We start from the raw sequence: 27,719 nt of genomic DNA, 5'->3' as shown, positions 1-27,719 counted from the left end.
GGGCCTGGCCCGGGGCGGGGCGCTGCAGCCCGCGGAGCCTCCCGCCCGCCCGGGCTGGGGTCGCGCCGGCTCGGACTCCCCTCCCCGCCCGCCGCGGCCATGGAGGACGAGCGGAAGGACGGAGCCTACGGTAGGAGCCGCCTCCCGCCGGGGCAGCCTCTGCGGAGCTGGGGGCGAAGGCGGATGGCGAGCGCGGGGGACGTCCGAGACCTCACGCGCCCGCGCCGCCGCGGGGCCCCTCCGCCCTCCGGGCCCCGCACCCCGCGCTGCACGAGCCGCGCGCCCTCTGCCCCAACCAGGTCGCCCCGCGTCCCCTCCGGGGAGCCCCAGCTCCCCGTCTGGCTGATGGGCCGGGGCGCAGGGCGCATGCTCCGCCTGGGGAGGTCCCGTTATCTGGGCGGCTCGGATGGCGGGCGGGGGAGGGGAGGCGCGGCGACAGGCGTTCGGAAAAGGGACAGGGCCCCGACCTCCCCAAATTCCCCTCTTCTTCCAAACCCCTTCGTCCACTTCTTCCTCCTGCCCACATCCCTCCTCTCTGCCCCAGAAGTAGCCGTTCCGGGCTTTGGGCCAGATGGGGAAACTGAGGCAAGCCTGGGCAGACCGAATACCTGGGTGGGAGCCCACCGGGTCTGGTTGTCTGCTTTGAAAGGGCGGAAACAAGGGCGTCTCTGGTGAGGGGACAGGAAGGAAGCCGGAAACAATTGAGAAACTTTCCCCACCCTGTGCAAGGGGCTGGGGGCACCAGCCTCCGGTTTCGCAGCCTCGCGGAGCTGGACCCGCATCCCATCCCGCGAACCTGCGGGGGCGGCCTTAGCCGCGTGCCCTACGGTGTGGCTCTCCCCCGCGTTCCCACGGCGGGGGACGTCGCGGTCCTCTCCCTTTATTCTGGGTTACTGGGACCCAACTTGGCCCAAGCCCCATGTGGCACTGCCCTGGGGCTAAGGGGCCTTGTCACTCCCGCCTTGTGCGACGTGAACTTCCTGGAAACTGTGAGACCTAAGGGCCTTGGGGAGGGGGCGGAAACTGCTGGCAAATAATCCAAACAAGCAGGCTAGAGCTCCAGCCGCCTCCCTCCAGGGACCTTGGTCTCAGGAGAGACTGTAGGGAGAGATAGGTGGGAGATGCAGGGACTGCCCCTGCCCAGCCCAGCCGAGAGGGAGGCACTGGGACCGGGCCACCTCCCAGCCACACCTCTCCCTGCTTCAAACTGCCAGCCCAGACCTCTAGAGGGGCCCTGGTCTTGGTTTTGGCTCAAGCCCCAGCCCCTGGGGCTGCTGTGCCCTATGTCCCTTGAGTGTGACTGGCTGTCTCAGCCTGCGGCGTCTTTGGTTTCCCTGAGATCCAGCTGGCGTGAAGGTGGGAGGCAGAGTGGACAATGGCTTATTCACCCAGCCTTGAATTTGGCCAAAGGATGGGAGGGAGCCGTGGTTGGGACCAAGCAGACCCTCCCAGGCCAGGCCAGGCCAGGCCCACGCAGGAGACGGGGGACCTCCGCCTGGCAGGTCTTGTGCTGGGCTCTGGGGCACATTCAACCAACAAGTATTTACCGAGCACCAGAGAGCCAGGGGTCCAGACGCTGGCGACAGAGCAGCTAGCAAAGGAGAAAAAAAAAAAAATCTGTGACCGCAGGGAGGGGACAAGGGACTACATATGTAACTTTAGGTTGTTTTAAGTTGTGAAGCAAAACACAAGACACTGCGTCACTGTGTGTGGAATAAACATCAGGGGTTACTTTAGGTCACCAAGGGCTGGAGGTCGAGCCGTGGGAAGATTTGGGGGAAGTGTGTTCCCGCAGAAAGGACAGCAAACACACCACAGAGTTCTTTAATTAGTTTTCACAGGGGCCGCCTGGGCGTGACTGATCTCGGTAGGGGTCTTGTTTAGCTTGTAGGTGGTTCATTCTCACTAGGACCCGAATCCTGGGGGCTTTGGGCTGTCCCAAGCAGTCCCCGCCAGACAAGGGGACCGTTCCCTTAGCAAAACATGCAGGAGTGGCCCCTGTACCCTCCCATCCTGCCCCGATGGCTTTGTGTCCGTTATTGTGAATTCAAGGGGTGACAGCAGATAGACCCTGAAGCCCCGGCTGGTTGTGGCACTCATGAGCTGTGTGGCCTTGAGTGAGACGGAGGTCTCTCTGGTGCCGTGTGTCCTGCCTGTAGGGCTGGGCGGGCCAGAGTCACTGGTGGGAAGTGTTCTGCAGGGCGCCTGGCAAGCTCTGTGCTCAGGAGACCTCTGAGGCTGGTCACACTGGGGACATGGGGTTCCCAGGAGCTGAAGGAGAAGTAGCCTTCTCCCACGGAGACAGAGACTGGGGCCGGACCAGGCTGGGCAGGAAGCTCCTTCCTCATCACAGATCCTGTCTAGAGGAAGGAAGGCAGCAGCTCCAAAGGAAATGGGGCAATGGCTCTGGGCCCCGGCGGATGTCAGCAAGGGGCACTGCCAGCCTTCCCGTCCACCTTTGGCAAGAGCAGTGCAGAAAAGGATTCTAGAACCTAAAACAATAGACTCTGACCAGGGAGGGGAAAAAATTGGGGGAAAAACTAGTGGTACTTGTTTAAAAAGAAAATTCCCTGGGCCCATTCACTAGAATCCATTTAAGCCTGTAGTGGGACCCTGGAATCTGATATTGATTGATTGATTGATTGGAGACAGAGCAAGACTTTGTCACTCAGGCTACAGTGCAGTGGCAGTATTGAAGCTCACTGTCACCTCAAACTCCTGGGCTCAAGCGATCCTCCTGCCTCAGCCTCACAAGTAGCTGGGACTACAGGTGTGTACCCCCACACCTGGTTAGTTTTTTCTGTTTTTAGTAGAGACGGGGTCTTGTTCTTTCTCAGAGTGGCCTCAAACTCTTGACCTCAAGTGATCCTCCCGCCTGGGCCTCCCAGAGTGCTAGGATTATAGGTGTGAGGCACCATGCCGAGCCAACTTTTTTTTTGAAGCAGGAAATACATACATAAAAGGGAACAGATCCTAAAAGTATGAGGCTAAACAAGTTTTCACAAGGTAAACATGTCAGGTAACCAGCACCCAGATTAGAAAAAAGGAATATTATCAATAGCTTGTCATGCTCAAGGAGCACCTAGCAGTATTATTATTATTTTATTAGTATATAAATTTTTAATTGAGGTGTAATTTACATGCCAAAAACCACACAGATTTTAGGAACACAGTTAGATGAGTTTTGTTAAATATATAGACCCATGAGAACACTAACCCCCCAAAAAGATATAGAACCACAATCCACAAACTACAGCCTACAGGTGGCATGTTCCCTGTGGCTTGTTTTTGCTTGTTTGTTTCTTAATCTTTTTTTTTTATATTGTGGTAAAAAGCATTTGACATAAAACTGACCATCTTAACTATTTTTATTTTATTATTATTTTTTTTAGAGACAAGGTCTCGCTCTGTCATCCAGGTTGGAATGCAGTGGTGTAATTATAGCTCACTGCAGCCTCGAATTCCTGGCCTTAAATGATCCTCCTGCCTCAGTCTCCTCCTGAGTAGCTGGGACTACAGGTTCGCACCACCATGCTCGACTGGTTTTTAATTTTTTTTTTTAAAGATAGGGTCTCACCATGTTGCCCAGGCCCATCTTAAACTCCTGGGCTCAAGAGATCCTCCAGTCTTAGCCTCCCCAGTAGCTGGGACTACAGGCACGAGCCAACTCACCCAGCTTCATCTAAACTATTTTTAAATATATAGTTCTATAACGTTACTTATATTTAGATTGTTGTGTGGTGGCCTGTTTTTGTAACTGGGCTAAGAATGGCTCTTATATTTTTAAATGGTTGTAAAAAAAGGAAAAAAAAAAAAAAGAAAATGAACACACGACAGAGGTATGTGAACAACAAAGCTAAAAATCTTTAATATCTGGCTTTTTATACCAAAAAAACTCACAGAACCCCAGTAGAGAATTTTCCCCAGAGATTTCTCTTGTGCCTTTGCCAGGCAACCCCTAAAGAGAGTGTTATTTCTTTTTATTTATTTCTTTTTGCTTTTCAGAGACAGAATCTCACCATGTTGACCAGGCTGGTTGAACTCTTGGGCTCAAGTGATCCTCCATTCTCAGCTTCTGTAGTAGCTGAGACTACAGGCACATGCCACCACACTCAGCCTTGAGCATTATTTTTATTTTACTTTTTTTCCTCTTTTTTTATTTTAATACTTTTTTTCATTAATTTTAAATTTTTTTCTTTTTTTTTCTAAACAAACATCTTCGTGTCCATCTATCGAGCATTATTTTTAAATATGATTTTAAACTCTTATATAGCTCTCTCTCTCCGTCTCTTTTTCTCTCTCTGTAAAAAAAATAATAAAAATAAAACAACTCTTACTAAATAAAATTAATAAATTCTCCGTCTTGGGGCAGCGGGACTAAAAACTAACAGTGGGTCCTTAATTGCATGGAAGATTTTAGCTTTCCATGTAAAAGAACCTTCTAGAAACCCTTAGCCAGTTGTGCTTAACGCAGAGGTAATGCAGCCAAAAAGTCTCTTTCCAGAGCTTAGACTACTAATTTATGTGTTTGTGTGTGGCATTTGCATCTTTTTAAAGCTCCTCTGGTTGGTTTGATGAAAAAAAAAAAAAAAAAAAAAACAGTACCATTCCCACAGTGGAATACTATGTATCCTTGTAAAAAGATAACATAGGGCCAGGCATAGTGGCTCACTCCTGTAATCCTAGCACTCTGGGAGGCCTAGACGGGAGGATCATTTGAGCTCAGGAGTTCAAGACCAGCCTGAGCAAGAGCGAGAACTCATCTCTACTAAAAATAGAAAGAAATCAGCTGGGACAACTAAAAATATATAGAAAAAAAAAATTAGCCTGGCATGGTGGCGCACGGCTGTAGTCCCAGCTACTTGGGAGGCTGAGGCAGGAGGATCGCCTGATACCAGGAGTCTGAGGTTGCTGTGAGCTAGGCTGACACCATGGCACTCTAGCCTGGGCAAAAGAGTGAGACTCTTGTCTCTAAATAAATAAATAAATAAAATAAAATAGGTCTATCCTTCCTTATTGGTGGGAAACAATGTTCAATTATGTTATTCTGTGAAATTGCAAAGTAGGAAACACTGTGTAACAAAATGAGGTTAAGGGATAAGTAGTTACAAATTTGCTAGACTAAGCGCATTGTAGACAGTGTCTGGAAGGAGAAAACAGAAACAGAAACAGGAAGTGGCCCCAGAGAGAGGAAGTGGGGTCTGTAGGGCAGGGGTGAGAGGGAGAGTGATTTATCTTAGTCTAAAGGATTATTCAGGCTGGGCACAGTGGCTCACACCTGTAATCCCAGCACTTTTGGAGGCCAAAGCAGGAGGATCACTTGAGGCCAGAAATACAAGACCACCCTGGGCAACATAGCTTATATTTTTAGACTCCCATCTCTAAAATAATAAAAATAAAAAAATGAGCCAGGCATGGTGGCGCATGCCCGTAGTCCCAGCTACTCCGGGGGCTGAGGCGGGAGGATCACTTGAGCCCTGGGATTAGAGGCTGCAGTGAGCTGTGATGGCGCCACCACACTCCTGCCTGGGAAACAGAGCATGACCCATTCCTGAAAGGAAAAGAAATGTCAGGTAGGAGATCTAGTAAAAAATTTAAAGCAGGGAAGGAATGCAGGGGCGGGATCTACAGGGCTTGGATGTGGTTTTTGTGGTATTTTTTAAATAGGCACTTAAGGAACAACTGGATGTAGGTTTAAAATTTAAACGCAGGGGGTGAGATAAGACCATCTTGCAAAGTGACCAGGGAAGGAAGGAAGGGTCCTGTGCATAGTGTTTCAGTTAAAGGGCATGTGCAAAGGCCCTGGGGCAGGAACATGTGTGATATGGTTCAGCAGCAAGGAGGCCCCTGTGGCTGCAGAAGGTGAGGGCAGCGTGGGAGTGGGTAGAGTGTGCAGGGCCTTATGTGCCACAGACAGGACTTGGGCTTTTGTTCTGAGAGAGACGTGAGCCATTGAGGTTTCTGAGCAGAGGAGGAACTCGGCCTGCCTCAGGTGGCTCCCTCTGGCCTCTATGGGATCCGATGGAAGAAGCCAGGAGATCAGGACAGGGGCATGAATCGCCTGGCACCCAAGTGCTAAATAAATTCACATGTCCACACAAAAGCTGCCCATGGCTTAGCCGAGCGTGTTGGCGAGTGCAGGTAGTCCCAGCCACTCGGGAGGCTGAGGCAGGAGGATCGCGTGAGCCCAGGAGTTTGAGGTTGCTGGGAGCTATGATGATGCCACTGCTCTCCAGCCTAGGTGACAGAGCAAGACTCTGTCTCAAAAAGAAAAAAAAAAAAAGAGAAGATCAAAAGGACTTGTCTGGGCAGCTGGAATACTCATTCCCGAGGCGCAGACTTCTGGGGAGGCGGAGGGCAGCCAGCCCTGGCTGCGTGGGTGAGGCCTTGGGCCGCTGCAGCCCTTGGGGACTTGGCCAGTGTCCGGAAGCTGTGGGGGCTGGGTGGCATTTGATGTCCTGGCACCAGCATTGTGACTGGGCAGCCTGTGCCGGCTCCCTTATCTCCCATGCCCACTGCGGCTGGGTGTGCCAGCCATCGTGGCCAGCAAGGCTGGGACCCGGAGGCCACCTGCCCCAAGCCCCTAGGCCCCTGCTGGGACCTCATCTAACAGCCCCGTTCCCCACCATCGCTGCATCCTTGGCCCTGCCTCTGCCAGAGAAAACGCCTGTGTTTCCAGAAGGGCATTGGTTTGCAGCTCTGTTCCTCTCCGGCCGTGTACCCTGAGCGAGCAGCCTCAGTTTGCTCCTCTGCCAAATGGGATCATACTAACGGTTGAAGCTAACCAAAGCCATGCGAAGTGGTTTTTTGCACATCAAGTCAGGAAAAACACCTACAAAGGAAATGCAAATAGTTTCATTCTCCAGACGGAAAACAGCAGCTGAGGGAGGGAACAGCTTTGTCCAACATCACCCAAGAAGGACGTGAGCCCCCTCCTTGGTCTCAGTCCCCCACTCCCAAGCTGTGACTCTGTTGGTACAATTACATTCCCTCTCAGGGCCTCAGTTTCCCCCAATATTGTGGGACATAAAGACATGACTTCTCCTTCCTCCCCCACTCTGCCATCGCAGCCTCAAAGCAGCCACTGACAATATGAAAATGAATGAGCGGGCCATGTGCCAATAAAACTTTATTCGTGGACACTGACATTCGCATCTCACATCATTGCCAACATCACAGAGTATTCTTATTCTTTGGATATTTTTCAACCGTTTAAAACCGTAAACACCGTTCTCAGCTCTGAGCCATCTGAAAAACAGGTGGTGGCCTGGATGTGCGCCAGGGGTAGTGGTTTGTCAACCCCTGTTCAGGACAGTTAAGACGCTGTGGTTGGCAGAATAATGCCACCACCCCCCAGAAAAATGTCCATGTCATCACTCCTGAGACTTGGGAATACGTTAGCTTACTGTGGCAAAAATGGGACTTTGCAGATATGAACATGTTAAGGATTCTGAGATGGGAGATTATTCTGGATAATTCTGTGGGCCCTTATAAATGGAAGGGACAGGCAGGGGAGTCAGAGAAGGACACGGAACAATGGAAGCAGGAGTGGGCTTGATGTGATTGCTGGCTCTAAAGTTGGAAGAAGTGGCTACAAGCCAAGGAATGCGGGTGGCCTCCAGAAACCGAAATAGGCAAGGAAACACATTCTGCCCTAGAAATTTCCAGAAGGAACACAGCCCTGCCAACACCTCGACTGTAGCCTAGTGAGATGCATTTTGGACTTCCGACTCTAGAACCGTAAGATGATAAATTCGTGTCGTTTTAAGCCACCAAGTCACTGGTATTTTGTTACAGTGGCCACAGGACACTAATACAGTTGCCCCTTGAACAGTGTGGACCCTGGCAGCACCAACCACAAAGCTGAAAATCCACTTTTTTTTTTTTTTTTTTGAGACAGAGTCTCGCTTTGTTGCCCAGGCTAGAGTGAGTGCCGTGGCATTAGCCTAGCTCACAGCAACCTCAAACTCCTGGGCTCAAGCGATCCTCCTGCCTCAGCCTCCCGAGTAGCTGGGACTACAGGCATGCACACCATGCCCGGCTAATTTTTTCTATATATATTAGATGGCCAATTAATTTCTTTCTATTTATAGTAGAGACGGGGTCTCGCTCTTGCTCAGGCTGGTTTCGAACTCCTGACCTCGAGCAATCCGCCCGCCTTGGCCTCCCAGAGAGCTAGGATTACAGGCGTGAGCCACCACGCCCGGTGAAAATCCACTTTTTTTTTTTTTTTTGAGACAGAGTGTCACTCTGTTGCCCTGGCTGGAGGGCAAGTGGCATTGATAAGGAAAACCCCCATCTATTACTCGGCGCATCAGCAAAACCCTGAACCTGTTACTTGGTGCATCAACGTAATACTAAGCTATTACCTGACACAACAAGTAACCTATTACCTGGTGGGCATTAGCCACCTGGTACCCCACCTGTCGGACCACCCCAACTTAATAAAAGTGGGAAACATTGGGTAGACAGGGCTCATAATTTGGTGGGGGGATCATCATCCTAGCTCACTGCAGCCTCCAACTCCTAGGCTCAAGCGATCCTCCTGCCTCAGCCTCCTTAGTAGTGCCCAAGCATGCCTGGCTAATTTTTTTTTTCTTTCTGTTTTTAGTTGCCCGGTTAATTTCTTTCTATTTTTAGGGGTGTTGCTCTTGCTTGGGCTGGTCTCAAACTCCTGAGCTAAAGGGACCCTCCTGCCTCAGCCTCCCAGAGTGCTAGGATTACAGGCATGAGCCACCTCGCCCAGCCTACATATAATTTTTGACTCCCCCAGAACTTAACTACTGATAACCTACTGTTGACCAAAAGGCTTACTAGTAGCATAAAGTTGATTAACACGTTAATGTGTACGCTATGTGTATTGTTTGCTGTATTCTTACTGTAAACTAGAGAAAAGAAAATGATATTTAAAAAGTTGTAAGCAAGAGAAAATACATTTATTATTCATTCAGTGGAAGTAGATCATCATAAAAGTCCTCATCCTAGCCCCGCACGGTGACTCACGCCTGTAATCCCAGCACTCTTGGGAGGCCAAGATGGGAGGACAGACTAAAGGCAGGAGTTCAAGACTAGCCTGGGAAATATGGCAACACCCTGTCTCTACAAAAAATTTAAAAATTAGTCGGGAGTGTTGGCACGCCCCTGTAGTCCCAGCTACTCAGGAGGCTGAGGCGAGAGGATCAACTGAGCCAGGAGTTTGAGGTTGTAGTGAGCTATGATGATGCCACTGCACTTCTGTTTGGCGTGACAAAGCAAGGCCCTGCCTTTTAAAAAAGAAAGAAAGAAAGATGCGTGTGCCCAGCAATGGCAAAGGGTCAATAAACAGTACTCAACTGTTCTCATTGTTATCTTGCAACCCTGTTGCAAAGATTCAGCAAGGTCCCCTTCTGCAGGCTTAGATCTGGCTCAATTATCAGAAACCATTAGTAGTTGCTGTTCCCCTCTCTGCGTCCCCACCCAGCTAATGTTAATGAGAGCTAATGGAACCCATCAGATAATACCAATGTTCCTTCTTCCCCGAGAGCCCACAAGGCCAGGCCTTGAGCCAAACCTATGCCCAGCGCCCCTCTCTGCGCTTGTAATTCCATCTCGCCTAGGGGTAACTCAAGTTCACCCAGCAAGGTCATGGCCCGGGTGTCCCATTCATGACACCCAACCTGCAGGGTGAACAATGGCTTCCTGAGACAGCTGAGACTTCCCCTTGTCCCCTCCCCTCCCCAGCCTGGCCGTGGCATGCTGCTCAAACACTGTCAGTGGCTCCCACCCACCCATCAAACCTGTTTTGGAGATGGTGGTCCATCCTGGGTGATGGTGAACTACTTCCCCTCCCTGAGCCTCAGTTTCCTGTGCTGTACAATGGGTTGATGATACAGACTCCAGGATGATGGAGAGGGTCTGAGTTCTCTTCACTCAGCACTGGCTGTTTTGTTTTTTTTTTGGAGACAGAGTCTTGCTTTGTTGCCCAGGCTAGAGTGAGTGCCGTGGCGTCAGCCTAGCTCACAGCAACCTCAAACTCCTGGGCTCAAGGGATCCTCCTGCCTCAGCCTCCCGAGTAGCTGGGACTACAGGCACGTGCCACCATGCCCGGCTAATTTATATATATATATATATATTAGTTGGCCAATTAATTTCTTTCTATTTTTTATAGTAGAGACGGGGTCTTGCTCAGGCTGGTTTTGAACTCCTGACCCTGAGCAATCCGCCCGCCTCGGCCTCCCAGAGTGCTAGGATTACAAGCGTGAGCCACCACGCCCGGCCTAGCACTGGCTGTTTTTACATGGCTACTCCCACTCTGCCAGTCTCTCTGCTGTTCCAGTTGATTCCAGAAGCTTCCGGTACTCCCTTAGCTCTTCTCCCACTTGCCTTACTGGTCTGAATACCTATCAGATCGCAGAAATATTCTCCTGTGTTGTCCCCTCATAATTTTTATTTTTTTATTTTTTGAGACAAAGTCTCACTCTGTCACCCCTGCTAGAGCACAGTGGTGTCATCCTAACTCACTGCAGCCTTGAACTCCTGGGCTCAAGCATCCTCTTGCCTCAGCCTCCCGAATAGCCGGGAGTACAGGCATGTGCTGCCATGCCCGGCTTCTTCCCTTCATACCCGTAATAGTTTTCAGTTGATGTATATCTGCATGACTAACACATGTGGAATTTATTTGGCTATGGGTTGGGGGAGTTAAGTTTATTTTCTTCAAAATGCACCATGAGGGCCACTGAATGAAGGGTCTGTCTTTTCCAGAGAGACTGAACATTCCACATTTATCAGGTATTACATTCTTTTAAGTATAAAATTCATAAATTAAGTTTTTGAAGATGTGCACATGGAAAATTCTAAGCTGCACTTTTTGGAGACAGAGTCTCACTCTATTGCCCTGACTAGAGTGCCGTGGCATCAGCCCAGCTCACAGCAACCTCAAACTCCTGGGCTCAGGCGATCCTCCTGCCTCAGCCTCCTGGGTAGCTGGGACTGCAGGCATGTACCACCATGCCCGGCTAATTATTTCTTTTTTTAGTATAGACGGGGGTCTCACTCTTGCTCAGGCTGGTCTCAAACTCCTAAGCTCAATCTGCCCGCCTCGGCCTCCCAGAGTGCTAGGATTACAGGTGTGAGCCACTGCGCCCGGCCTGAGCTGCACTTTTATTTTCAGTGTTTCCTCTATATACACAGATTATGTACTGTGGTTATTCATTCAACAAACACTTACTGAGTCCCTCTTTTGTGCCAGGCACTGGGCTGGGTGCTGGGGACATAGGCATGGATGGATAATTAGCAACTGATATGTAAATGTATAACATGTCAGATGGTGATAAGAAACAAAATTTAAGGCCATGGCTCACTTCGGCCACACATGTACTAAAATTAGGACAAAAAAGAGGAGATAAGAATGGCCCCGGGCAAGGCTGACATGAAAATTTGTGAAGCGTTCCATATTAAAATAAAAAAAAAAAAATTTAAATTAAGGCCAGATACAGTGGCTCACACCTGTATTCCCAGTACTTTGGGAGGGGAAGGTGGGAGGATGACTTGAGGCCATGAGTTCAAAACAGGCCTGGGCAACATAGTAAGACCCGTCTCTATAAAAAGTTAAAAAAAAATTTTTTTAAGGAATAAAAAGGTAATGGGGAGGCCAGGTGAGGTGGCTCACGCCTGTAATCCTAGCATTCTGGGAGGCTGAAGCAGTAGGATCACTTTAAGTCAGGAGTTTGAGACCAACCTGAGCGAGAGTGAGACCCTGTCTCTACCAAAAATAGAAGAAATTAGCCAGGCGTGGTGGTGGCACATGCTTGTAGTCCCAGCTACTCAGGAGGATCCCTCGAGCCCAGGAGTTTGAGGTTACAGTGAGCTATGGTGACACCACTGCACTCTACCTGGGGCAACAGGGTGAGATTCTGTCTCAAAATAAATAAGTAATGAAAAGGTAAAGGGGAGCCAGGCACAGTGGTGCATGCCTATAGGCCCAGCTACTCAGGAGGATTTTTGAGCCCAGGAGTGTGAGTCCAGACTGGACAACATAGCAAGACCCTACTCCCCCCAAAATAACAAAGTAATGGGATAAAGAGGAAATGGGTGCTATTTTAGATAAGGTGGTCAGAGAAAGCCTCTTTGAGAAAGTGATATTTCAGGAGAGGCCCAAAGGAGCTGGGGCCACGTGAATGTCTGAGAACAGAGCTTTCTAAGCAAAACAGCTAGTGCAAAGGCCCTGTGGTGGGATGGTGCTGGTAAGTTTGTGGTAGCCAGGGGCCCGGTGAGGCTGGAACAGAACAAGCCCAGGGGAGACAAGGAGGAGATGAGGGCTGGGAGGTGACAGGGCAGATCTCGCAGGGCCTTGTGGGCCATGGGGAAGAGTTGGGCTTTTTCCTGGGAGTGAGATGGGAGCCATAGAGGAATGTGGGCAGGGGAAGGAGTTGCCCTGACTTAGGTTTGCACAGGCTTCTCTGGCTTCTTTGGGGAGTAGAGAAGGCGCCTGCGCTGGTCCAGACAGATGACAGGGCTGTGTGACAGGGTGGGGGCTGGGCAGGGGTGAGAAGAGGTGGATTCTGGGTAGATCAAAGGCACAGCAGATGGGAAGCAGGGGGCATCCCAGGTTCCTGGCCTGAGCACCTGGGAGGACAGAGCTGTTGTTACTGAATCATGGGGACATTAGGGCGCTTGGATGTGGCCACACTGAGTATGAGGTGGGGGAAGGCAAGTGTCTTGCGGCTGTGGGTGTGCAGCTAAGGGCCATGGCCCTTGTGAGAGCGGTCAGTGTAGAGCTGGTGGCTGAAGTCCTGAGTGTGCACAAGTGTCCCCGGGGGACCCCGTGTCGCCGGGAAGAGAAGTGGCTCGTGGCCTGGGCCGCGACCCACTCTCTCTGTCCACTGCTGGGACTGGGTCTGGGTGGGGTGGAACCAGCTGCCTTTGGGCTGGCAGGAACCACAGGGCTTCTTTGAGAGTCCTGGTCACCCAAGGGCGTGGCTTGGAGCCTCAGGCCTCGCCTGTTTGCTGAAGCCTGTGGCCCAGGTGGGGCCCTCTTGGCTGGAGGTCACTCGGGGAGAGGGAATTTCTCTAGAGACAAGCTCAGTTAGTGACCAGAACCCCGCCTGGGGAGCGCCGGATTCTGAGGCAGCAGGTGCAATTATTGAACGCCACCTGTATATGACCACGATGATTGTATAACCCCCATGCTGGCTGTATACCCCCCACCCCACGCTGACTGTGATGCCGTGTTAGCCATATAGCAGGCTGTGCTGTAAGGTATACAGCTGGCCTAAAGTCGAGGGATGCAGTAAGAGCAGGTAGAGTTTGCAAGGGAGTATACAGTTGGCATGTGGGCGGGTGGTTATTGTGTGGGTGTAGAGGAGACATACGGGGAGTTCAGCCAGCTGCGTGTGCTGTGTGGTTGTATACTCCCATGGTATACCTCCACAGTGGCAGTACACTGATGCCAGCTGTATACCCTCACCCCTACTGAACACACCCATGCGGATTAAACACCCATATGGCAACTGTATACTTCCCTGTTGGCTGTGCCTCCACACTGCATGCTCCATACTGGCGGCACCCCCACCCCTACCATGCACCCCTATATCGACCGAACACCCCGACACTGGCCATACATTCCACCCACAGCCAACTGTTAGCTGCAGTGCTAACTGTATACTCCCTGGTATCCTGTGTTAGACCTTTGCTTTTAGACCTTAGCTCCAATTCACAGTCGGGGAAACTGAGGATCAGGGAAGAGAAGGCATTGGGGAGTGTCCTCCAATTCAGAGGGGACAGAAGGAACCTTTGAAACCAGGGCCCCTCAGTTGGATGTGGGCTCCTCAAGGGCAGGGACCCAGTGAGTTTCTCACTGTACCTGGGCCCCAGCCCCAGCCCCAGCCCTGCACCCGCTGCGAGCTAAGTAAATGCAAATGCCTTGTCCTACAAAGCAAAGTCTTCAGGATCCCCGAGATTGAGAGCAAAGTACCGAGACTGCAGCTCTGGGTGCTGAAGAGGCTACAAACGTACCAGGCTGGGGCAGTTCCATGCAGGGGGGCTGCGAGCCCCATTTTTTTTTAAGTTTTCATAAGCGTGAAGATGTGGATTTTTTGATGGACTCTCCCGCTATTGAAATGTTGGCAATTATTATTTTTTCAAATGCAAGAGACCAAAATAAAACACATCCACCACTCTGGCTCGGGTCTGGGAGTTTTGAGCCCAAATATTCCACAGTTGGTTGTTTGTGCTCCTCCTTCTGCCGTTTTTTTTTTTTTTTCCCCTCTCTGTGCCTCGGTTTCCCCACCTGCAGAATGGGGCGCTAGAGGCACCTTTGCAGGGTTGGGAGGAGTTCTAGGCGGTGTGGCCTGCGCCCGGTGGGTGGCCCAGAGGAAGCCGCTGGAGGGTTCCCGGGGTGGGGGCGGGGCGGGCTAAATCGGGGTGGCCGGTGAGTGGCGCGAGCAGCTGCCGCCCCGCCCGGCGCCCTCCCCTGTCCCTCGGTCCTGGGCTGCAGCCCAGCTCCCCAGCTCGGGCCGGTCTGACCGGTTTGGGCCGCCCGCTGGGCTCTGGGCTGGGAGGAGCCGTCGCCAGCCCGGCGGTCCGTGGATCCCTGGGGACACCGGCGCGTCCAGACCTGGGGACCAGACGCGGGCCCGAGCGCGCGCGGGGATGGGGGCCGAGCGGCAGCATTACTACTGGAAGCTCGGTAGGTGCGGCGGCGCGGGCTGGCCGCGCGAGGACCCGGGGCGCGGGGAGCTGGGGCGGGTGGCGCTCGGCCCTGCACGCCCCGCCGTCACCACCTGCCCCTCTCCCCAGGTCTCCCGGTCTCCCGGGGCCCCTCTCAGACCCCCTCTCACCCGAACGATCTGCCCCCGTCTCCCCTGCCCGGCACCCCGGGGACCCTCCTCCGCGACCCCCAGGCGCCACCTCGGACCTGCCCCCACCTCCCCCGTCCCCGGTGGCCGCCATCCGCGCGCGCTTCCCCGCGGGTGGCCGCCAGGTGATTAACCTGTTCCCAATTAAGGACTCCGGTCTCTCTCCTGTCCCAGCCTGCACCATCTGGGGGCTTGAGCGTGGTCACCTGCGGGTGTCTGAATTTTACTCTGGCCACCACAAAGACACCTCTAGGGGTTCGGAGAAAAGGGGGATGGGGGTCTCCCTGATTCAGCTTTTCTGCCCAACTAAAATCTGATGAACTTTCAGGAACGCCACAGAAGTATGACCCCACCTTCAAAGGACCCATTTACAACAGGTAAGGGCGCAGGGCGTTTTTTCGTGGCGGGGAGAGGGGGGGGTCTCCCTGCTAATACTGCCCCGACCCCTGTTTCTTCACACACACACCTGTGTCCTCCAAAAGACAGCCTGGTGATAAACATTTGCAACTTGACAATCAAAAAATTCCCAAAACTAATTTGCTTAATATACCGAGAGTTCTTGCAAATGAGTTTTTATTTTTTTTTATTTTTATTTTTTTTATTTTTTATTTTTTTTCTGAGACAGAGTCTTGCTTGTTGCCCAGGCTAGAGTGAATGCCGTGGCATCAGCCTAGCTCACAGCAACCTCAAACTCCTGGGCTCAAGCAATCCTCCTGCCTCAGCCTCCCAGAGTGCTAGGATTACAGGCGTGAGCATCTCGCCCGGCTCGCAAATGAGTTTTTAAAATGGGCAGAAGACTGGAACAGATCTTTGTAGAACAAGAAATTCTGCAGACAATGAAGTTATGAAAAGATGTTATTCAACCTTTATAAAAAGTAAAGGAATGTGATTTAAAACAATAGCCATGGCAGCTCAGGCCTGTAATCCTAGCACTCTGGCAGGCCGAGGCGGGGAGGATCGCTCAAGGTCTGGAGTTCGAGACCAGCCTGAGCAAGAGCGAGACCCCGTCTCTACTAAAAAATAGAAAGAAATTTAATTGGCCAACTGAAAATATATAGAAAAAAATTAGCCAGGCATGGTGGCACATGCCTGTAGTCCCAGCTACTAGGGAGGCTGAGGCAGGAGGATCGCTTGAGCCCAGGAGTTTGAGGTTGCTGTGAGCTAGGCTGACACCCTGGCACTCTAGCCTGGGAAATAGAGTGAGACTCTGTCTCAAAAAATATATATAAATAAAACTTTAAAAAAATAAATAAATAAAATAGCCAAATAGAATGTCCCCATCGCAGCTTAGCAAAGATTTTAAAAGATTGATAGATTCTGCTCTGAAACTTATCTTTTGAGGGAGGGAATTTAGAAATGTGAAATTTATTTAATGTGCATCTACTTGTTCCAAAAATTTTAATTCTAGGAAAAATATTCCCCAATAAACCTTGTACACATGGACAAAAATGTATGCTCTTGCTGCCATTTTTAAAAATGGCCGGCCGGGTATGGTGGCTCATGCCTGTAATCCTAGCACTCAGGGAGGCTGATGCGGGTGGATTGCTTGGATTGCTCAAGGTCAGGAGTTCGAGACCAGCCTGAGCAAGAGCGAGACCCCCACCTCTACTATAAATAGAAAGAAATTAATTGGCCAATTAGTATATATAGAAAAAAATTAGCCGGGCATGGTGGTGCATGCTTGTAGTCCCAGCTACTCGGGAGGGAGGCTGAGGCAGGGGGATCGCTTGAGCCCAGGAGTTTGAGGTTGCTGTGAGCTAGGCTGACGCCACGGCACTCACTGTAGCCTGGGCAACAAAGTGAGACTCTGTCTCAAAAAAAAAATAAAAATAAATAAAAAATAAAAATGGCAAAAAATTTGGGACAGCGCTGACACCTATAATCTTAGCATTTTGGGAGGCTGAGGCAAGAGGATTGCTTGAGGCCAGGAGTTTGAGACCAGCCTGGACTACATAGCAAGACCCTGTCTCTACCAAAAAATAAATTAAAATGACAAAACCTAATAATCTGAATGTCTCTCCATTGGAGATATTGGACAGAGCACTCCCAGAGGCTAAGGTGGGAGGATCGCTTCAGGTCAGGAGTTTGAAACCAGCCTGAGCAAAAGGAAGACGCCATCTCTACTAAAAATAGAAGAATTAGCCAGGCATGGTGGTGCCCACCTGTAGTCCCAGCTACTCGGGAGGCTGAGGCAGGAGGATTACTAGGACCCAGGAGTTTGAGGTTGCTGTGAGCTAGGCTGATGCCATGACACTCTAGCCCGGGCAACAGAGTGAGACTCTGTCTCAAAAAAAAAAAAAAAAAGGAAGAAACAGAACAATGGGTGTATCATAATAATTCAATTAACTAAAGAACATTCTTTTGGAAAACATTTGTATCTAATAAATAACAAAAAGTTATTAACAGTGGTCATTTATGGAGAGAGTAATTAAGGGGAGTGACTTGTTTCCTTATTGTATACACTCCTGCATGGTTTTCATTTTTACCATGTTCATATTTAATCTTATGATAAGAAAAATAGTTTGAATTTTTTAAAAATGTTGATACATGGCTGGGTGTGGTGGTATGTGCCTGTCGTCCCAGCCACTCGGGAGGCTGAGGCAGGAGGATCCCTTGAGCCCAGGAGTTTGACATTCAGTGATTACACCACTGCACCCCAGCTTGAGTGATAGAGCAAGACCCTGTCTCTTAAAAAAAAAAAAACAGGCGTGTTGACTCATGCCTGTAATCCCAGCAATTTGGGAGGTAGGATTGCCTGAAGCCAAGAGTTTTGAGACCAGCTTGAGCAAGATTTCGAGGTCCCTATTTCTACAAAAAATAAAGAAAACTTAGCCAAGTGTGGGTGATGGCACACACCTGTAGTCTCAGCTACTTGGGAGGCTGAGGCAGGAGGATCGCTGATGCCCAGGAGTTGGAGGCTGCAGCGAGCTATGATTGCACCTCTGCACTCCAGCCTGGGTGACAGAGCAAGACCCTGTCTCTAAAAAGAGGAAAAAGCCCAAACTACTCAGGAAAAGGTGTGCAAATAACACAAGGATGCTAATATGTTTGGAAGGCAGGATGGGCTGTGGCACCCACAGCAGCAAGGCTGTTACCCTGACGCTGCCTCTCTGCTCCCCAGGGGCTGCACGGACGTCATCTGCTGTGTGTTCCTCCTCCTGGCCATCGTGGGCTATGTGGCTGTGGGCATCATAGGTGAGTGGCATTGGGGTTCCAGGGCAGGAGGTGGCACCACGGCGTCTGCTGCAGGGTGCTGAGGAGTGTCAGTGCCTGAGCACCTCTGGGTCCCTCCACAGCCTGGACCCACGGGGATCCTCGAAAAGTGATCTACCCCACCGACAGTCGAGGGGAGTTCTGCGGGCAGAGGGGCACGAAAAATGCGTGAGTCCAACTCCTTGGGGCCCTGGTGGGGCTGGAGAAGGTTCCAGGCTTTCCTCGTCTCCATCCATCCAAGAGTCCAATCCACAAGTAGTTATAAACTTCCCACCACCCACCAGCCACTCTCCTAGTTCTTGGGGACACAGCACTGAGTGAGACATCAAGCATCCTGTCCTCTGGCAGCTCACATTTTAAGAGAGACACACAGAGGAGACAGATCTGATGTTAGGAGGTGATGAGCTGACTCGGTTCAATCTGGGTCGTGTCACTGCCTGGCTGTGTGACATAGGGCAAGTGTCTCAACCTCTCTGGGCCTCGTTTTCCCTCTCCTCTAAAATGAGGATCAATCACCTATAATGGTGAGGTTCACGCCTATAATGCCAGCCCTTTGGAAGGCTGAGGTGGGAGGATTACTTGGAGCCAGGAGTTCAAGACCAGCCTGGGAAACATTGGGAGAGACCCCATCTCAACAAAAACATTAAAAATTTTAAAAATTTTTATGGAGTGGCTGATGCTACAGTTATTATTATGGGTCTGTTGTTGTCTTCATTAAGGTATTTTATATAGGGTGGTTTAAGGAGTTTTGACAATTTCCGTCTTCCCTTCCCCAACCCCAGGAACAAACCCTACCTGTTTTATTTCAACATTGTGAAGTGTGCCAGCCCCCTGGTCCTGCTGGAATTCCAGTGTCCCACCCCGCAGGTGACATGTCCCCCTCTCCCCTTTGTGTGTCTTTCCCCCCGTGAGTGCGGGCTGGGACCTCTGTCCTGACCCACCCGTGCCCTCCCCTCCCAGATCTGCGTGGAGAAATGCCCCGACCGCTACCTCACCTACCTGAACGCCCGCAACTCCCGGGACTTTGAGTATTTTAAGCAGTTCTGTGTTCCCGGCTTCCAGAACAATAAGGTGAGCGGTAGGCAGCCCGGGGAGCCCAGCCAGGGGGCGTGGGTGGGTGCCGGCCTGGGCGACTCACCTCCCGCCTCCGTCTCGGCAGGGTGTGGCCGAGGTGCTTCGCGATGGCGACTGCCCCGCTGTCCTCACCCCCAGCCAGCCCTGTGAGTCGGGGGTCCCGTGAGGCTTGGGTATGGGGACAAGGGAGGGTCTGCAGGGGCTCAGCCTGACTGATGCGACCCCCTGCTCCATGCAGTGGCCCAGCGATGCTTCCCGGCCATCCACGCCCACAAGGGGGTCCTTATGGTGGGCAACGAGACGACGTATGAGGACGGGCACGGCGCTCGGAAGAACGTCACGGAGCTGGTGGAGGGGGCCAAGTAAGGAGCTCCACCCTGTCCCGCCACTTTCCCGGGTGGGACAGGGCGTCCTGGGGGCTGGTCTGATCAGGGAGGGGGTCTGACCTGGGCCTCGCCCCCCATCCCCCAGGAAAGCCAATTGGGTCCTGGAGGCGCGACAGCTGGCCATGCGGATATTTGAAGATTACACTGTCTCTTGGTACTGGATTGTCATGTAAGTGGGAGGAAAAGGGGCTCCCCCCTGGCCGTCCCCGCTGAAGCTGGTGGGGTAGAGTCTGCCCCATGCCTGTTTTGTCCCCCAGAGGCCTGGTCATCGCCATGGTGATGAGCCTCCTGTTCATCATCCTGCTCCGCTTCCTGGCTGGCATTATGGTCTGGGTGATGATCATCATGGTGATTCTGGTGCTGGGCTACGGTGAGTCCCCACCTCCCTGTGACCTCTCCTTCCTGGGGTCAGCAAACTGCCCAGCCCTTCCAGAATTTTCTCCTAAGGCATCAGATATTTTCTTTCTTCTCCTTGGCGTATTTGGGAAGATGTTTGTCTCAGTGTTTATAAGATCAGAGGCTTGGAAACAGCTTCAGTGCTCATCAGCGGGGGATGAGTTAAGTCAAGCTCTCTGGAACCTTCTAAATCAGGATGTAGATCTGTACGTTATTGACAGCAAAAAGCATTCTCAGGAATGCTATTGAGGCCCAGTGTGGTGGCTCATGCTTGGAATCCCAGCACTTTGGGAGGCCAAGGTGGGAGGATCCCTTGGGGCCAGGAATTCAAGACTAACCTGGGTAACATAGCAAGACCCCATCTCCACAAAAAGGAAAAGTTAGCCATGCATGGTGGCACGTGCCTGTAGTCCCAAGCTACTTGGGAGGCTGAAGCAGGTGGATCGCTTGAGCCCAGGAGTTTAAGGTTGCAGTGAGCTATGATTATACCATTGCATTCTGTTTACACCAAGACTCTGTCTCTCAAAAAAAAAAAAGAAAGAAAGAAAGGCTACTTAGCACAGTGGTTAAGGATGCCTGCTCTGGCACCAGAGTGCTGGGAGTTTAAATACTGGCTCTGCAATTTCTTGCTTCAAGACTGTGGGAAAGTGACTCAATCTTACTGTGCCTCAATTTTTTCCTATATAAATGGGGATAATTATTATTTGCAAGTTGGCTAGCTTAATGACAAGGAGATAGTGTGAGGATAAAATCAGGGTAGGGGCCTCTTTAGCTTTGGCCTGTAGCATTCAGAGACACAAAGCTCAAAAAACAGTGCTTCCTGTCTTGATCATTCATTTAAACTTTCCAGGAAGGAAAATACTTGGCAAACGAATCTGAGGATGTAGGTATCAAAATATGTACGTAAATATCAGTTTCTAACTGGGTGCTGGCATTTTAGGTAACTTAATTATTTTTTTTACTTTATATTTTCCAGGTTTTTTTTTTTTTATAAGCTAAAAGGAAAGTTCTTAAGGCTATTCCATGGCATGTTCACACCCAAGCTGGCCCTGTGAATCATTCTTGCAGGGTGGAAGGGAGGCTTCAGACCACAGGGCATCCTGACACCTACTCATTCATTCATTCATTCATCAAACATGTTTTGAGAGCCATCTGGGTTCTGGGCAGTTTTCCAGGCCCTGGGCTTATAGCAATAAACAAAACAAGATAGAGCCTTGCTCCTGTGAGCTTTTATTCCTGGGGGCGGAAGGAAATTAGTAAGAAACAAGTAAACCATGAAAACCTCTAGGATGTCAAAACAAGGAAGGGAGATAAGTTGGAGCATGGCTGGATGCGATTCTAAGTGGGAGGAAGGGGTTCTGGAAGGTCTCATGAGAAGGTGAGATTGACCTGAGGATGTAAGGGGATCTAGCCATGGGGAGAGAATCTACCAGGCAGCAGGAACTGCACGTACAAGGCCTTGTGGGATCACGCAAAGGCAGCCCCTGTTTTTTGGAGACAGGGTCTTGCTATGTTGCCCAGGCTGGAGTGCAGTAGTGTGACCATTGGTCACTGCAGCCTCAAACTCCTGGGCTCAAGCCATCCTCTTGCCTCAGCCTCTGGAGTAGCTGGAACTATAGGTGCACACCACCACGCCTGCTTTTTTTTTTTCTTTTCTTTCTTTCATTTTTTGTAAAGACGAGGTCTTGCTATGTTGCTCAGGCTGGTCTCAAACGCCTGGCCTCCTGTGATACTCTTGCCTTGGCCTCCCAAAGTGCTAGGATTACAGGCATGAGTCAGCATGCCCTGCCCAGCCTCAGCCTTGCTTTTTCCTTCCATTATGTATGGGCAGTTGTACCTGCTTCGCAAGGTGAGGGGAGGCAATGGTGGGCTAAGCTGTGGTCCTCTGTGCAGGAATCATCCACTGCTACATGGAGTACTCCCGACTGCGTGGTGAGGCCGGCTCTGACGTCTCCCTCGTGGACCTTGGCTTTCAGACGGATCTCCGGGTGTACCTGCACTTACGACAGACCTGGATGGCCTTCAGTGAGTCACAGCCCCCCAGTCCTGCCCCCCATGAGGCCTTGGAGGGAGCAGGGAGCCCAGGCAGCTCACCCTCCACCCTTTTCAGTGATCATTCTGAGTATCCTCGAAGTTATTATCATCTTGCTGCTCATCTTTCTCCGGAAGAGAATTCTCATTGCTATTGCACTTATCAAAGAAGCCAGCAGGTACGGGCCAGGGGATGAGGGGGCCAGGCTGGGGTCATCCTAGGGCTGTTTGGGCCCTGATGCCTATGTCTCTTCTCCTCCCTAGGGCTATCGGATACGTCATGTGTTCCATGTTGTACCCACTGGTCACCTTCTTCCTGCTGTGCCTCTGCATTGCCTACTGGGCCTGCATTGCTGTGTATCCACCGCTAGCCTGCAGTCTCTGACTCTGAGGATGGCTAGAGGCCAGGTTTGCCCAGAAGTGACCTCCAGCTTGGGGCAGGGCTAGAATCCAATGAGGCAATGGATCCTTTGGGGTCTCTGGGGTCCCCAATGCTAGACCTTGGGTTCCTTAACAAGCATCCAGCTTCCTGTCCACTTCCAACGAAACCGTCTATAAGATCTTTGATGATGTCGCCTGCCCACTTAATGGGAAAACCTGCAACCCTGAGGTAGGTGTCCCCCAGGGGTAGGGAAGGCCAGTATTTGCCCCAGCAGGCCCCAGATGATTTGAAACCTCTCATCTGCACTTGGAAATCATTCAACAAACATTGGCCACCTGCTGTGTGCCCTATTGGGGGGGGCACAGTGGGGAAGAAACCCCATCACTGTATCCAGCAACTTCCCAGGGTTTCCTCTTTTCAGCTCGACCTGTCTCCTACCCTGGGTGCTGAACCACCTGTCTCCCCACACCGTGACTTCATTGCCTGCTTCCATACTCTTTTCTTGATTTCCCTGATGGCTGGTTCTTGTGTCCAGAACCCCTTCCTTTTCATAAGCTCCTATCCTGAACCCCCAATACCTTCGTTTAACTGATGCCCTGAGTCTTGTCTACCCCATGGTCCACCACCCCGGTCCCTGATGCTCAGAGGCCATTCTGAACTTCTGGTCCCTGTGCGTTGACTTGGCTCTACGTCTCTCCTGTCACAGACCTTCCCCTCCGCCAATGAATCCCGCCTGTGTCCCAAGGCCCGCTGCCAGTTTGCCTTCTACGGCGGCGAGTCGGGCTACCACCGGGCGCTGCTGGGCTTCCAGATCTTCAATGTCTTCATGTTCTTCTGGCTGGCCAACTTCGTGCTGGCGCTGGGCCAGGTCACGCTGGCCGGGGCCTTCGCCTCCTACTACTGGGCCCTGCGCAAGCCCGACGACCTGCCGGCCTTCCCGCTCTTCTCTGCCTTCAGCCGGGCGCTCAGGTGGGCTGCAGTTGGGGGCGGGATAGGGCACGGAGGAGTCCTGGCCCGACCACTGACCACCCCCTTGGCCGGCAGGTACCACACAGGCTCCCTGGCGTTCGGCGCCCTCATCCTGGCCATCGTGCAGATCATCAGAGTGATTCTCGAGTACCTGGATCAGCGCCTAAAAGGTACGGCCCACCCACGGCTGGCATTGGCTCCTGCTGGGGGGTGTGGCTGAGTGGCAAACGGGGATTGGTTCTTGCTTGGGGTGGGTGGGGCCAAGATGGTAGGGCGGGGATTGATTTCCGCATACCGGGGTGCACGGGGTGGAGTTCGGGGGCTTGTAATTGCGGTGATTGGTTGCTGTGCTGGAGGAGCAGCTGAGAGGGCCCACTAGGTGGAAGTCTTACTGTGGAGGGGGCGGGTCCCAGAGGCCTGGCCCACCATTGGTTCCTGCTAGAGAGAGCCGGGCTGGGGTTTGTTCGCACTGAAGAGGGCGGGAATAAGACTGGTTTCTCTTCTGTCTGTGGCGGGGCTGTGGGGCTGGGATTGGTTGTACTTTGGGGGTGGGGCCAAGGAAGTGACAAGGATTGGTTTATGTCTGGGAGGCGGGCCCATGGCAGTCCTGATTGCTTCCTGTCGTGGGGGCGGGGCTGAGTCTGGGTTGGTTCCTACTTGGAGGCGGGACAGGGAACCCCAAGGGTCCTGGTTCGAGCCTCCTTTCCCTGTCTGTTTGGCGACATGGGGGTCCCTACGAGGCTAAGTCAGGTCTCCCCTCAACTCTGCGTCCCTTCCCTTCTCTTCCAGCTGCAGAGAACAACTTTGCCAAGTTCCTCATGACCTGTCTGAAATGCTGCTTCTGGTGCTTGGAGAAATTCATCAAATTCCTTAACAGGAATGCCTACATCATGGTGAGTGGGCCTGGGACCCCGAACCTACCCACCCGCTCCCGCTGGGTGGGAAGAGCCCCCATCCCCACCCAGGGGACCTGATCCCTCCCTCCCGCCCCCTTCCAGATTGCCATCTATGGCACCAACTTCTGCACCTCGGCCAAGAACGCCTTCTTCCTGCTCATGAGAAATATTATCAGGTTAGGGAAGACAACGTCCTCCCACCGCCTTGCTCCTCCCCGCGTCCTTGATCCGGCACTCACACCTGCCCCTTACTGTCCCCTGCAGAGTGGCCGTCCTGGACAAAGTTACCGACTTCCTCTTCCTGTTGGGCAAACTTCTGATCGTGGGTAGTGTGGGTGAGTGGCGCCCACCCAGCCTGTCGGGGCTCGGTGATGAGTGTCGTTTTCTTGGGAGGCTGTTTCCTTTAGCCAGAACCCTCCACCATCTCTGTTTCCTCTCTTCCTTTCCAGGGATCCTGGCTTTCTTCTTCTTCACACACCGCATCAGGATTGTGCAGGATACAGCACCCCCTCTCAATTACTACTGGGTCCCTATACTGGTACGGACCTCTGGGGACAGACAGGGGCCTGGGGAGAAAGGAGGTGTTGGCACTTGCTTGGTCTTCTTTGACTGGACAGATGTGGATGGGGGTCAGAGGTGGGGGAATTGCTTATTTAGTCCACAAATATTTATTGAGCAGCTCTTGTGTTCCAGGCACTGAAGTGGGGGGCTTCCCTCTAGAAGTTTTTAAGGGTGAACAAACATTCATCAATGGTGATATTGGTGAACGTATGGCTTCAAACTGGGATGTGCAGCTGGTACATCCATACTGTACGGGGAACTGTCAGAGCCTGTGTTGGAGGATCTGGGCAGCTCTGGGGAGTCCAGATGGCATCAGCGTGCAAGTGATGTTGGATCTTAGATCTGAAGATATAGGCATTATCCAAGAAGAGGGGACAGCTAGTATGGCGGCCCTAAGGTGGGACTGTGCCAGAAACAGTAAAGGACACCAGTGGAGCTGATGTGGAGGTTAATGTTAAGGAGGTAACAGGACTATGGATGGGTTGGGTCTCTATCCCAAGAGGCAGTCTTTGGAGCCCAGTGACCTAGATTCTTATCTTAGTCTCTTAGCTTCTCTGTTTGCTAGTTCTAAGATAAGTAACTTTGGGCAAGTTATTTAATCTCTCTAATAGTCAACAAATGTTTATCAAGCAGCTACCATGGCTCTTGGAGTCTCCAAATTGCTAGGGATATAGCTGTAAATGGGACAGACACAGTCTAGTGGGGGTGTGGGCATTAAACCTACAAATCTCTAAACGTACATGATGTTGCTGCTAGATGAAGGCCTCAGGAGGCGTGTGCAGTGCTACGAGGACACAAAATAGGGTCTAGATGTCACAGGTGGCTTCCTGGAAGGAGGTGGGACCTGAGGACTTGCTGTTTGAGCTGAATGCAGAAGGACAGTGGGGGTAAACTAGACTTGAGTCAGGATAGCAGTGTGTGCAAAGGCCCTGGGGTTGAAGAAAGCACGGGGTGTTGTGTGGATGGTGGCCCCCCATCAGCAGTAGTGAGGAGTTAGGATATGCTTATTCCAAAGGAGGCTTCTCAGCAGGGGAGGGACATAATCCCAGCGTGGAAGGGACCTGGTGGGTGGGGGCTGCTCTGGGCAGGAACTAAGGCAGGAACAGTGCATCTTCTCTCTCCCAGACGGTCATCATTGGCTCCTACCTGATTGCCCATGGCTTCTTCAGTGTCTACGGCATGTGTGTGGACACACTGTTCCTCTGCTTCTGTGAGTGACCCCTCACCCCAACCCTTGCCAGGCCCTGAGTCCCTTCACCCCACTGGGCATAACATCTTCCACCAACTGGGCCACACGGTCACCTGCCCAGTGCCCCCAGCTTCCCTGGGGACTAACTGTCCCTTGTCCTAGGGCCCCAGCATGCCTTCTTAGCTTCCCCGCTGTGCTCAGAGCAGCTCCACCTTCTGGCCCACTGGCCCGGCTGCAGCTGGAACACTCTGCCCTTGGGCCCTCGGCTTCGGAGTTTCTGGCTTTGTTTGGGGGGGACCTGTGGCTGCCACTAACTCTGGTCTCTCGTCTGTTTTTTTTGTTTTGTTTCTTCTTTTCTCTTCCTCTCCTCCATGCCTGCTGGCTTCCCTGTTCCTCCCCTGCCTCCTTCTTCCCCCCCCTTCCCGACCACCCCCATTTTCCCCCTGCCGGTTCCTGGGGGGAGCCCAGGTGAGGACCTGGAAAGGAATGACGGCTCTCAGGAGCGACCCTACTTCATGTCGCCCGAGCTGAGAGACATCCTGTTGAAGGGGAGTGCGGAGGAGGGGAAGCGGGAGGAAGTCGAGGAGTAGAGAGTGAGGGGGGCTGGCTCGGCGGCCAGGTGTCCTCCCTGTAGACTGGGGGTGCATGCAGGGGGGACCTTCCTTGCCCGGGAGCGTGGGCCTCATGTGTGTGTCCCTCGGAGGCCGCTACAGTCCGGGCCTCTCTGGTCCTAGTGTGTCTTGCTTCCTAACCCTCTGAGGCTTCTCTGTGGCCCTCGTCTACCCACCCCGTCCCTGGAGGCCCCTGCCCGCGGGCTCCCCTCACGCCTCCCGCTCTGGGGCCCTCTCTCCGCAGTGGAGGACCTGGAGAGGAACGACGGCTCGGCCGAGCGGCCTTACTTCATGTCTTCCACTCTGAAGAAGCTCTTGAACAAGACCAACAAGAAGCCCGCGAAGTCCTAGAGGCCCCGCGCCCCCCACTTCTCGGGGAGCCTCACGCCGGGTGCTGTGCGGCTGGGTCAGTCCCCGCAGGCCCTGGGGCTTTCCCAAGTCCTGCCACTGCCGCTCTGCCCCCTTCCTCGTCAAGCAGTCACCACCAGTGTCCGGGGACCTGCAGGATGCGGGGCACCTCCTCCCTATCTGTGCCAAGGGGCACGCAGAGTTTCCGCGATGGCCCCCCAAGACCGCAAAGTCTCTCCGGCCCCTCCCTGGCTGGGGGGGGAGAAATCCGGCGGGGTCTCTTGATGTCTGGGTGGCAATGTGGCCGGACCTCCGCAAGCTCCCTCACGCTCCCTGTCCCTCTCTCAACGACAACGGGACAGACAACAGGAAGGACGGTGTTTGTGTCTGAGTGAACTCCAGCTCCAAACCCTCCCGGTCACCGGTCACCGCTGCTCCTGCCAGGACAGAGCCCCTCCTCCATGGCTGAACAGTTGACTCAAGGGCCGCCAGAGGCATTTCTTTCTTCTTCTTCTTTTTTTTTAACCTGGACGTGCATTAAAGGGTCTATTAGCTTTTTTTCCATCTGTCTCAACAGCTGAGATGGGGCTGCCAAGGAGTGCCTTCCTTTGTCCCCTCCCCTGCCGGGTGTGGCTGGGGTGGGCGTGTGCCTGCCCAGGTGGGGGTGGCTCCTGGCTGGGGGTGGGTGTTGACCGGAGGAGAGGGAGGGAGGGAGACCATTAGGGGACAGCGGGGAGCAGGCCTGGGTGGCCAGGCTGGAGCCGGCTGGAGGACATTGCTAATAAGCCAGCGCTTAATGGAAACCGTCTGGCCGCCTGGCACGGCTGGG

General features: G+C 52.5%; 1 protein-coding gene and 1 non-coding gene across 4 annotated transcripts; both read left to right on the top strand.

Annotated features, from left to right (window-relative positions):
• Window positions 1-27,448, top strand: SLC44A2 (solute carrier family 44 member 2 (CTL2 blood group)). 3 transcript variants are annotated; one of them, XM_075998237.1, is made up of 22 exons: window positions 1-130; window positions 15,163-15,211; window positions 17,956-18,029; window positions 18,131-18,215; window positions 18,830-18,914; window positions 19,008-19,118; window positions 19,207-19,267; window positions 19,360-19,483; window positions 19,593-19,676; window positions 19,765-19,877; window positions 21,797-21,928; window positions 22,014-22,113; window positions 22,199-22,291; window positions 22,460-22,544; window positions 23,023-23,285; window positions 23,361-23,455; window positions 24,075-24,178; window positions 24,284-24,357; window positions 24,446-24,516; window positions 24,631-24,719; window positions 25,868-25,952; window positions 26,400-26,780. In XM_075998237.1, exons 1-22 carry the CDS (start codon window positions 100-102, stop codon window positions 26,519-26,521), a joined length of 2,130 nt encoding a protein of 709 aa, XP_075854352.1. In that variant the 5' UTR covers window positions 1-99; the 3' UTR covers window positions 26,522-26,780. The 3 variants fall into 3 exon arrangements, with proteins under 3 accessions (XP_075854352.1, XP_075854351.1, XP_075854353.1); XM_075998236.1 differs by lacking the exon at window positions 1-130 and adding an exon at window positions 14,522-14,665; XM_075998238.1 differs by lacking the exons at window positions 1-130; window positions 26,400-26,780 and adding exons at window positions 14,524-14,665; window positions 26,787-27,448.
• On the top strand, window positions 11,331-11,437 carry LOC142864965 (U6 spliceosomal RNA). Its single transcript, XR_012915256.1, has one exon. It is a non-coding gene; the product is annotated as a U6 spliceosomal RNA (small nuclear RNA).
• Window positions 27,449-27,719: the final 271 nt, after the last annotated feature.

This window comes from Microcebus murinus, chromosome 27, assembly GCF_040939455.1.
Source record: "Microcebus murinus isolate Inina chromosome 27, M.murinus_Inina_mat1.0, whole genome shotgun sequence".
Taxonomy (NCBI): Eukaryota; Metazoa; Chordata; class Mammalia; order Primates; family Cheirogaleidae; genus Microcebus; species Microcebus murinus.
The sequence above is the reverse complement of the archived record's forward strand: the minus strand, read 5'-3'. Positions and strand labels throughout refer to the sequence as shown.